Source organism: Bombina bombina, chromosome 2 (assembly GCF_027579735.1).
Source record: "Bombina bombina isolate aBomBom1 chromosome 2, aBomBom1.pri, whole genome shotgun sequence".
Classification (NCBI taxonomy): domain Eukaryota; kingdom Metazoa; phylum Chordata; class Amphibia; order Anura; family Bombinatoridae; genus Bombina; species Bombina bombina.
This window is the reverse complement of record NC_069500.1, coordinates 1,226,179,499-1,226,191,631: the sequence shown is the minus strand read 5'-3', so window position 1 is coordinate 1,226,191,631 and position 12,133 is coordinate 1,226,179,499. Positions and strand designations below refer to the sequence as shown.

Genomic DNA, 12,133 nt, shown 5'->3' with positions numbered 1-12,133 from the left:
ATCAAAAAAAATGTGGTCTCTATAATTTAAAGCCCTCTCAATACATGAGGGACAAAAAGGAACAGGAGGTTCCACAGTGGCATCCAAACACATGGAACATGTTACAGTCTGGATATCATCTGAATCCATGACATCAGAAAGCAAGAAAAAATTTGGTCTTGACTCCTTTAAATTATATAGTTTCTCAATTTATGGCCAAATTGTACAGAAATATCAGCACAAACTAAATACCCGTCAGTACATATGAACCTGACTAGATACTGTGCCTTTAAGAAATAAAATGTTTAACAATTTTTCTTTGTTACTGTAAATCATTTAAACGATATCATCAAGAGAATTTAATAATAACACAAGCACCTCGCCTCAACAGCTCTGCTGAGGCGCCTACCTGCCCCCACGGTCCAGCGACCACTCTTAGGCACTAATCCGGAACATAGCCCGCTACGCCCAAGACCGCTTGCTTAGCTCTCAACCATGCGGTTGTGGGGTCACTTGTTTCTACAAGCAGCCGGGACTTCCAGAAATGAATGAACGCTGCGCGGCAACGAAGGCCAAGCGCCAAAGTAAGCCCCGCCCATTGTGGACGTCGCATCAGCCATAGCCGAAATCAGTCTGAAAAAGCCGGACAGTTAATACAAAACACAGAGCCGTAAACCGGAGTCTCATTGCAAGGCTCCGGCAACATACCCCCAGCGTCTGCCCCAAGTACACTAGACAGTGACCTGTAGGGAAGCCCTCACATAGTTACAAACACATAGTCATTTAGTATCAGTCTTTTAGGCCTAATTAAGTATAGCTCTAGCAGCTGATAAGTAACATCCTCGTGTCGGTTGACATGGCCACATGAGAACCCCACACGCTGTTAAACAGGAAAGCCCTACCCAGAGAGCCCATGTTCCCCAACAGATTAAAGTGTACAGTCATTTCTGAGATAGCAAGTGGCCCAGAAAATAAGACTGTACTTACCTCTATGCTGAGTGACAGCATGACAAGTTTCACAGGATCAAGAGGTCTTCTCCCTCCTGCAGCTCTGTGGACACAGAAAGGGCTTTAGTTAATATCTGCTAAGACCATCATCAGAAGGGCAGCAGTAGTATGGGAGGCGCAGTGAATGTTAAGTCCCACCAGTTCCCATTGCTTTAAAGCCACCTGTAGCTCTACTCTAGAGGCTGACAAGGAATACGGCTACACCCTATAATAAAATAGCACTTACTGGTACCATTTTAAAAATAATAAACTCTTGATTGAAGAATCTAAACTAACACCTCACTTTACCTCTTCCTATCACTAACACAGGCAAAGAGAATGACGGGAGTGGGAGGGAAGGGAGGAGCTATATATACAGCTCTGCTGTGGTGCTCTTTGCCTCCACCTGCTGACAAGGAGGTGATATCCCACAAGTAAGGATGAAATCCGTGGACTCATCGTATCTTTAAAAAGAAATTTATATATATATACATATACACACACATACACACTATGCATGTCTTCATAGTAATTTTTTTGTGTAGTAATAGTAAATATGCAGCCAATTAGTATTGATTCAGTACTGGGGAGGAAATAAGATTGCTAAAATGAGTGAACCCAATTATCATTGCAATATAATCTTGGCAAATGCCATGGAACTGAACTTTGAAGGCAGTCACACTTTTCTTGCTTAAGGAAACACACCTTTTAGTAGAAAGTCTCTTGAACCAAATAAAATATTTATTGCTGCTCACCTCAAAGTTAAAACTCTCTATTAAAAAAAGTAATTTTTCTTCAGTTTTATTTTCTGTAATTATAAAAGATTATAGCAAAGCGAAAGATCATTACAAACATTCAAAAACATATCTATTGCATAAAAATCTTATCAAAATGGTGCAGACCCTAACTTTTCATGCCCCCCCCCCCTTAAAAAAGGACATGAGACAAAAAAAAAAAAAAGTTCATGACTCAAATAGTGGTGTTTTTTTAGAAGCATACCTAGATAGATAGGCACAAGAGCAGCAACGCACTACTGGGGGCTAGCTGGTGATTGGTGGCTACACATATATGCCTCATGTCATTGTCTCACTGGATGTTCAGCTAGATACCATTAGTATACTGCGGCTCTGGAGCTGAATTTAACCCTTTGCAAAGGGGTTAAATACATAGTTCTATGCAAGCAATAGTGCAATAATAAAGTGCTCTAACACACTAGAGCATTTTCTTTTTACACTTATATGTCCCTTTAAGATAGAACATAGGAGACCGTAAGCCCTATATCCAAAAGGCAGAGATTGCAGGTACTATTCCCAATTCTGTAATTACAATATCCAAACATTCTGAAATCCAAACTTTAATTTTTAAAAATCAAACAAACAAAAAAAAACAGTTTCTGATGGTGCTATGTATGCAAAGGTATTAGAAATGATATAAAACTACCTTTAGATTACAGGTATAAGCTGTATTATGACATTGCCTAAATGACATAGGATATTGTTTGCACACTTGGCTCCATCCCCTCTCTCAATCGTCCTATTTTACAGATACAAATATTCCAAAGTCCAAAGTATTCTGAAATCGAAACCCTTTCCGGTCCCAAGCAGATTGGATAAAAGATTTACTATCTGTATCACAAACCTGATTCCCACTCCCCCTTTATATCTAAGCATCAGTTTATAAACCCGAAAACCTTATAAGAACAGATTAGTCCTTACCATTTCATCTCACACCTGTATTTAAAATTAATACGTCTCATAGTTTGTAAAAAAAATGTATTATATATTTTACAAAGCTTCTTTATAAAGGCAACAAAAAAGCCCCAGTAATGTCTTTCTCAGGACCCAGCGATAGTTCTGCAATGAGAAGAAAAAAAAAGTTTTTAAAAATCCTGTATCTTTATCTGTACTGTGTTCTTAATATATTTACCCAGACTCCTCTGCTCCAGTGAAAATCACTGGTAGATCACACTTTCTAAGGAGGCATGTATATGTAATCACTTTACTGCTTAAATAAACATAACTCCATGAAAAAAAATATATATTAACTATTTGCGCATCATTTATACCACGCTACCTAAAAAGCATACAACAGGTGTGTGTTTTCTGTGTTTTTCTTATGTTACACTTTTACTGGGAACCCAAATAAGTAAAGATGAGAAGAAAGTTACACCTAAATGGTCTAGATAAATCTTTTTATGTAGACTTATATTTTAAAGGGACAGTAAATAGCTCCCCCCACCACTTTTCTTATTTTTAAGGGGTCAATCTAGACTCACTCCTGGTAAAGACCCTTCCAGCAAGTGTCATTAGGTTTGCAAGCCATGCTTTGCAGTTTTTGTCTTATCTCAGCTAAAGCCAAAACAGAAGCATATATGTGGCAGGGTTAGGCTTGTAAAGAATGCCATGAGCACAATTTTCAGACTTAAATTACAGGGACATTTTTCTTCTTCTTTCATGATTCAGAAAGTATACATAAAAAAAAAAAGTTTATAAAATTTAATTTGTTCTTTTGGTATCCTTGTTGAAAAGCAAGTAAGCAGGCACATGTCTGGAGCATAATATGGTGACAGTTTTGCAAGAATACTTTTAATAATGTTATACATTGTGCAAATAATGCTGCTATCAAGTGCTCAAAAGCATTCTTAAAAAAAAAACTGCTGCCATATAATTCTCCAAACACGTGCACGATACCTAGATATTCTCTTCAACAAAGTATACCACGAGAAAGAAGTTCATTTGAAAATAGAAGTGGAAACATTTTTAAATACAGGTATACCCCGCTCATACAGCGGGTTAGGGCCCGGAGCCCTGCTGTAACGTGAAAACCGCTTTAAAGTGAAACAAGGCAATTTTAGCTTTCTTTTCACTTGCCAGTGTGTTTAAAAACTTAAAAACATGTTTGAACTAACATATATTAGGGGTGCAATAGTGCTACGTTTAGTTTAACACTAGCACAGCACAGTATTCAATTAGTATTCAATAAATACTGTACCTGTAAAATTGTGAAAATTACTGTAGTAAAATTTTCCAAATCATAGCACTGAGACACAGATTGCACTGTAATGTGAACTAAGCATAACAAAATGGTGCCAGTCACTTTTCTCGCAATCTCACGAAGATTACAGCACTGTTTCAAAATCCTTGGAGGTTGAACTTCAGCTCCACAAAGCGCTGTATTAGCGAAGCGCTGTAAAGTGAGGTATACCTGTACTCAACAACAAAAAATGTTTTGTTTCTTGTCTCTAAAGTATGCTGCAAAGCTGTTGTACTTCGCATAAGTTAACATTTATATCGCATTCTCACAGTGTTAACTGTTCCTTTAAAGTTGTGGAGCATAGATGTGAGCAGTTTAAATAAATATAAATATTTCAGAATCTTCTTTTTGCTTAAAAACAATTATTAAAAAGGGACATAAATCCCTTTTTCAGATTGAGCATGTGATTTTAAATAAATAACTTTCCATTTTACTTTAATTATCTAGTTTGTTTTGTTTTCTCTGTATTCTTTCTTGAAAACTATAGGGAGGCTCAGGAGCTGCTGATTGGTGGCTGTACATATATGCCTCATGTTATTGGCTCACCCAATGTGTTCAGCTTATAAGTAAATTGAAAAGTTGTTTAAAATTGTATTCTCTATCTGAATCTTGAAAGAAAATGTTTGAGTTTCATGTTCCTTTGATGATTCCTGTACACTCGTGTTTGAATTGGGTATACTACATTTCATATGATGTCTAAACAAAATAGAGGATAACTATATCACACTGTAACAATATTAATATTACTTTCATAAGTTGTTGAGAGTCCTTGAGCCATAACTCCAGGGATTCAGCTCCTGGCTAATAGGAGTAGGCAGAGATAAGGCTGGGAGAAGTGGCTTGTGGACTCTCATCACCATTAAAGTAATGAATTTATCAGGTAGCATACATGTTGTTTTGTTTTTATAAGGTGGTGAGAGTCCATGAGCCATTACTCCCCACCTAATCTTTGCCTCCTCCTAGTGGCCAGGAGTAATGTCCCGTGGACTCTTACCACAATGAAAGCAAATTTATCAGATAAGCATACATTTAGTTTTTAGTTTATCGATCAGGTATGGAAATAAAGGCAACACTTCAATCGCTTGCATAGACAAAAAAAAAAAGCTCTGCAGGTATTTTCCAAATAAGTTGAATAGTTATCTCCAAAATAAACATTAGGGATGAAAAGTTGGTTAAGCCAATCTGGGATCTACATTAAAGAGCTATAATAGTCAAAAGTTACATGTTCTAATTTGCACTGCTGTATGTTCAACCCCTATGCAAAGTGGTTAAACACACAGAAGCGTTGTTTGGGACACTCGAATCACTGTTGGTTCAAATTGAAAACCGCCACTGATCCAATCTGCAGCACTAGTTGCATGACTCAGATGTGCCACTACCTTTGCTGATTGGATCAGGTGCTCCTCGGGTCTAGAACAGCACTTCTACTTTGTGTTTAACTCCTCTGCAAAAGTAGTGCAGGGTCAATAGTCATAAAATATTATGGCCCTTTAAAGGAATAGTCTAGTAAAAATTAAACTTTCATTATTCAGATAGAGCATACAATTTTAAGAAACTTTCTAATTGACTCCTATTATCAATTTTTTTCGTTCTCTTGGTATCTTTATTTGAATGTAAGCTTAGGAGCCAGCCCATTTTTGGTTCAAAACCTGGGTAGCGCTTGCTGATTGGTGGCTAAATTTAGACACCAATCAGAAAGTGCTACCCAGATTCTGAACCAAAAATGGTCCGGATCCTATGCCAACATTCTTGCTTTTTCAAATAAAGCTAGTAAGAGAATGAATAAAAATTAATAGGAGTAAATTAGAAAGTTGCTTAAAATTGCCTGCTCTATCTGAATCATGAAAGTTTAATTTTGACTAGAATATTCCATTAAGCAATAATGTATCCAATCTGATTAGCTTCCTTGGACACATAACCCTAAAAACCAAATAGACTTTCTTTTAATGGATATTACCATCCTATTAATAATCTTTTGACCAGATGGATAACTTAAATTGAACAGTGTCTTTGTGTAGTTCGTGGTTCTATTCTGTTTAGAGACTAAATCGTTCGGCTGTTATTGGCCTTACCATAAGCATTAATTGCTTATACAGAGGGAGAGGAGTGCTGTGTACTTTGGACTGGTTCCTTGGCAAATTTGGCTTTGCATTCTTCACAGACATGAGGACAGTGTCTAAAAACAAGAGCGAGACAAATATAATAATTTGGTTAGGTAGATGGATATAAAATAAAACAGAAACTAAAGTCAGGCCTGGTTAAAAAAAAAATTTTTTAATCAAAAACCACAGAAAACACAATTTAACCTATTCTAATTTTGAATGCCTACTTTTTATATTGATACTTACTTGTGCTTGAGGAATCGTGGCCCAAACCCACCACCGAAACCTGGAAAAAACCCAGCATCCCCCATATGGATGCCACTGCGCTCAAACTTCTTTTGACACTGTCCTATATATGAGATCTTCCCAATGGCAAATCCCAGTACACCAGCCACTAAAACAAAAACAAAGTATTATGCACAGGATGGTACTGAAACCACATTCATTAATGCAGTAGCTACCTTTTTATTCTTTGGCCTCACTAAATAACAGACCATGCAAGAGGCTTAGTATTACCTGCAACCATTATAGTGAAGGTAAGAGTGCTGTGAGGAACATAAAATGAGTAGTGCGGAGCCATAAAAACAGAACTTACAATAGGTTTATAGATTTATAAATTCATATTAAATATGATTACGGAGCATAATACTTCAATTTAATTTAATTGAGGTCAGTGAAAACTAAAGGTCACCAGGTTTTTCTTTTAATTTTTTCAAGGGTCCTTTTGTGGGAGAGATTCAAAATTTCCAAAACTAGTCATGAAATACTGAATCTTTGATTAGATACTGTGCTTGTTGAAGTACATATGTAAGAAGTGATGAGAATATATATTTTTAAGAAGTACAAAGCCGGCTTATTCTCACCTATTAAATTATGTTCAGGTTGATAAATTATGAGATAATAATGAGAATTAAATTAAAAAAGGGAAGTACTACAAAATGTACTGTTTATACCATGCAGATTAGTATGTACACCAGTTGTGACATTTTTTGCAATAAAACAAAGTACATTAAAGTATTCACAATCATTTTTTAAATGTAATTTATTTTTTTTAACAATATAATGTATTTTACAAGAAGAGCATATTGCGTTTACAGTATGGATCATAAGTGAACAAAAGTTAACATAATAAGCAACATTGCAAAGTTGTACTTCAAGCTCGTAAGTAGATGGGTATTGAAATATAACCTCACAATTTCTAAAGTTATATAAACAGATTTAAAGGGAAATGGAGTTGGTTGTTTGCACAGCATGCAATAAGTCTGTTCTATATAAACTGTGGGCGAGTTTAGAAAGAGTGATCAATAAAAGACACTAAAAGGATTACATCACACAATTATGTTGAAGTTTCTCTCAGGCTAATGATCTTAAAAAACATTTTTTGTAACCAAATGAATAGTCTCACTATATTGTTAACCCTTTCGTGACAGGGTTAAAGTGTCTACATCGGAACATGTTTATTTGAATTATTGGATCACATCTGGGGGGCGTCCCTACAACCCTAGGAACGCCCTCCAGACCGTGATCAAGTCCTTGAAGCACCGAAGGCTTCAGGACAGCCGTTTGTTATGACGTTCTATTCCGTCATAACGGCTTTAAAGCCCAGTGTAAATATGACGGAATAGAACGGCATAACGGCGTTAAAAGGTTAAACGACCATTAAAGTGAAGGTAAACATTGATAAATGAAAGCCCGGTTTTTTAAAAATACTATTAAAAACAGGGGTTTAGAAATCAGCTGTTTTGTTTAAAAAAATAAATAAAAAAAAACACACCTTACCCCTCTCTCCTCTTCACAGCCGGAGCAGCGCAGCTTCCCCCGTCCGGAGATCCTCTCTTCACACGTCATCAATGACTAAACCGGCTTCCTCCAATCACAGCATGGCCACAGGCAATGATTCCCCTGGGGGGAAAGCCGTGATTGGAGGAAGCCGGATTTGTCATTGCTGACGCATGAAGAGAGGATCTCCGGACAGGGGGAAGCTGCTCTGGCTGTGAAGAGAAGAAAGGTAAGTTTATAAACAAAATGGCTGCTTTCTAAACTTTGATGAATGAAAGTGCCCCTGTTTTTAATAGTATTTTTAAAAACTGGGCTTTCATTCATCAAAGTTTACCTTCACTTTAAAGTGAAGGTCAATTTTCAGCAATGAGTGCCCGATTTTTAAAAATACTTTTAAAAACAGGGGCACTTTCACTGATGAAAATTTACATTGCACCGGACTTGTAGAAATACTTACCTTTTACTTCTGCAAACCCGGATCAGCAATCCCAGCCTCAGTTCCTCTGTACTGACGTCAGAAATGACAAAACCGGCTTCCTCCAATCATGGTTTGCACCCCAGAGCGTCTATCTCGTGATGCCCGGTTGTGATTGGAGGAAGCCGGTTTCGTCATTGTTGTGGTTGTACAGCAGGAAGAAGAAGAAGGGGGATCATCGATCCGGCTTTGCAGAAGTAAAAGGTAAGTATTTCTACAAATCCGGTGCAATGTAAATTTTCATCAATGAAAGTGCCCCTGTTTTTAAAAGTATTTTTAAAAACCGGGCACTCATTGCTGAAAATTGACCTTCACTTTAAACTTGACATTTCAACAACACATAAAATGTATCATTTTTGCAAGTGAAACATTATTTCAATTTACATTCATTATTTATTTTTATATTTTATTATATCTTTTGCTGTAAAATACATCTAATTGTGCTTGTTTCACTTTCTCCAAGGGAGGCTTGGGTTAATAAAAGGTGGATTATCAGTTTTGCATCAACAATCATGATAGGAAAATCCTTATTTGCAATAGTAACTAAGTTGAATCAGTGCTAAATCTCCTTAAAAGGACAAAAAAAAAAAAAAAAAAAAAAATTCATGATACACACAGAGAATACAATTTTAAATAACTTTCCAATTTACTTCTATTATAATATTTTGTTTATTTTCGTGTTATGCTTTGTAAAAAATCAGGGGTGTGCATGTGTCTGCAGCACTGTATGGCAGCAGTTGTGCAACAATGTTATACATTAGTAAGAACACTAAATGGCAGCACTATTTCCAGTCATGCAGTGCTTAAAGTGAAGGTAAAGTTTTCCTTTTTTTATACCTGTATTATATTAGTCATATGCTATATAGTATGAAAGCTAACTTTTTTAAAATTATTTTAATATATCTTATTGTATTATAAACTAGTTGTATTTACCTACTCGGCCATTCTTTACTCCTCCCTCCATGAATTTCCTGGTTTTTCTCACTCTTACGTACAGAGCGGTCCCATCCACTCTATTCGTAAGTTCAAAAGCGCGTTCTCGCTTGCCGGTCAATTGGCGCATGCGCACACTTCGCCGTATATTAAATTTGCGCATGCGTGACTTTAATATTGATAGACCGAAAATACTATCGCAATTGCGCATACGCTAAACTGGAGCGAGCTCGGCTTGCAAGGGAGAGTAAGTAATGCCAACGCATGCGCAGAACGTCAAGGAATCTGACGTCAAATGACGGCCGCCTAACGGCCAGACTTACTATTGGCTGATGCAAGAACATGACCGGACAGAACCCCCCCCCCCCAAAAAACGGGTTGTTTTTGAAACGATCAGAAATAGTGAGAAAACAGGTGATAGCTAAATAAATATATAAAATTAAAAAAATTCATGAATTAAACTAACATTAATTTTTTAAGTATTTACATATACAATCATCTAATCGTGCAAACTTTACCTTCACTTTAAGGTATATGCACGTTACCTAACTAGGTAGCTCCTCAACAAACAATAACATGAAAATGAAGGAAATTTGATAATAGAAGTAAATTGGAAACATTTTAAAATTGTGTCCTCTAACTGAATAATGAAAGAACTTTTAAAGGGATATGAAACCCAAACATTTTATTTCATGATTCAGATGGAGAATACAATTTGAAATAACTTTCCAATTTACTTCTATTATTTAATTTGCTTCCTTCTCTTGTTATCATTTGCTGAAATGTTTATCTAGGCAAGTTCATAAGCAGCAGAGAACCTAGGTTCTAGCTGTTGATTGGTGGCTGCATATATATATTGAATGTGATTGGCTCACCTATGTGTTCAGTTAGAAACTAGTAGTGCATTGATGCTCCTTTGACAAATGATACCAAGAGAATGAAACAGATTAGATAATAGAAGTAAATTAGAAAGTTGTTTAAAGTGAAGGTAAAGTCAAACGCCTTATTATAAATAATTAGAGATATGATGGCAAATAAATATAAGTTTCATTCATCAATTTGTTATAAAACATATATTACCTGTGATATCTAATGTTTTTATCATCTAAATCGGCTTTCCGAAAAACAACCCGTACATTTATCTTTTTTTCTAAATACCTATCACGTGCTTCAGAGATCCAATCGATTTTCTGGCCGTTAGGCTGCCGTCAAATTTCGTCATCAACATTGTGGTTTACATGCGCATGCGTGACAATTTCTCCTCCTCAATTTGCAAGCGCGCGCATCCTCGTTTCCTCGTACATGCGCATTACCAAATTTGGGTTGTAGTCATTGAAGGAGCTGCCAAGTTTTTTCGCATGCGCAGTAGAGCCAAACAAAACGGATTAACGCCTGCGCAAAGATCACCGTCTATAATTGATGCGCATGTGCGGTTAATCCGTGCTCGATGTGCACGAGTATGCGAAACACGTATAGAGCGGATGGGACCGCTCTATATGTCAGAGTGTCTTAAAACAGGAAATGGAGCGTGGGAGGAGATTATTCAAGGAACGGTAGGAAATATAAAGCTATAAATAGAACAAAATAGATACATTTTTTTTAATAAAAAAACCTAGCGACTGCATTGGGGTTATTAACAGTAACATAAAAACGATTGCTGGTTAGAAAAACTTTACCTTCACTTTAAAGTTGTATTCTCTATCTGAATCATGAAAGAAAAATGTTGTGTTTCATGTACCTTTAAGGCTTCCCTAGTCTCTACATGTGCAAACAGAGTGGGTGCTATATCTGAATATAAGTTTCTAATTGGTTAGCAGGGGTTCTTTTGTTTAGGGGACAGGGAAGTTAGTGAAAAATATAAACATTTAACAAATATACTAATTTGAAAAAATAAAGCTTAAGTTTTCATTGCAAAATTATATATATATATATATATATATATATATATATATATATATATATATATTTTCATTCATAACTATGTAGTTTACATTTTTTTAATGTCCCATTAAGTTAGGTGCATTGGAAACTAAAATCTTGAAAATTTATATTATTAAAACTAGAAATGATGTCTAATTAGTGTGTCATATGTAACGTTGCTCATCAAAGGGGGATAGATAGCTATAAGTGATGCTCATAAAACCATAAATATCCTGTTGAAGATCCATTATCTGTGGGCCTATCTTCCCAAACTTGGAACATGTAATAATATGAGTCCAGTGTGTTAAAAAAGTAGTGGTATCTTTACTGGGAAAGGTTCATATGAATCTGTGAAACCCAAGATGAGAGTGTTGGAATACTTTTCTTTTTTCCATAGTTGTGGAATGGTTTACATGTGGTTTAGATTTCAATTTAGGGAGGATGATAAGCAGAAAGATTTTAGGGTCAAGTGCCAAATAACTGTCAAATAAATTATTCACAAAATTTCAGTTTTGGACAGATTCACCAAATATGATACAGTGTACCTGTTTTCCTCAAACATTGATTTGAAGAGTTAGGGAATATATGTTTTAATTTCTGAGAGGTTAAAGGGACAGGTAAACCACATTTTTTTCTCATGATTTAGAAAGAGCATGCCATTTTAAAACAACTTTCCATTTTATTTATATTATCTAGTTTGATTCATTCTCTTGATATCCTTTTCTGAAAAGCATATCTAATTAGGCCCAGTAGCTGCTGATTGGTGACAGCACATAGATGCCTCATGTGATTGGCTCAACCATGTGCATTGCTATTTCTTCAAAAAAGGATATTTAAAGAATGGAGCAAATTAGCTAGCAGAAGTAAATTGGAATTTTGTTTAAAAATGTATTCTCTATCTGAATCATTAAATAAATATTTTGGG

At 35.9% G+C, this 12,133-nt stretch overlaps 1 protein-coding gene across 1 annotated transcript in view; it reads right to left on the bottom strand.

Annotated features, from left to right (window-relative positions):
- Nucleotides 1-1,751: 1,751 nt before the first annotated feature.
- The window catches only part of OCIAD2 (OCIA domain containing 2), a 44,315-nt gene continuing 33,933 nt past the window's right edge, over nt 1,752-12,133 (bottom strand). The window contains exons 5-7 of the mRNA XM_053700866.1: nt 6,348-6,495; nt 6,072-6,175; nt 1,752-2,819 (exon numbers count right to left, since the gene is read on the bottom strand). Of these exons, the coding sequence (XP_053556841.1) occupies nt 6,088-6,175; nt 6,348-6,495 (236 nt within the window). The 3' untranslated portion in view covers nt 1,752-2,819; nt 6,072-6,087. The remainder of the gene's footprint in view (nt 2,820-6,071; nt 6,176-6,347; nt 6,496-12,133) is intronic.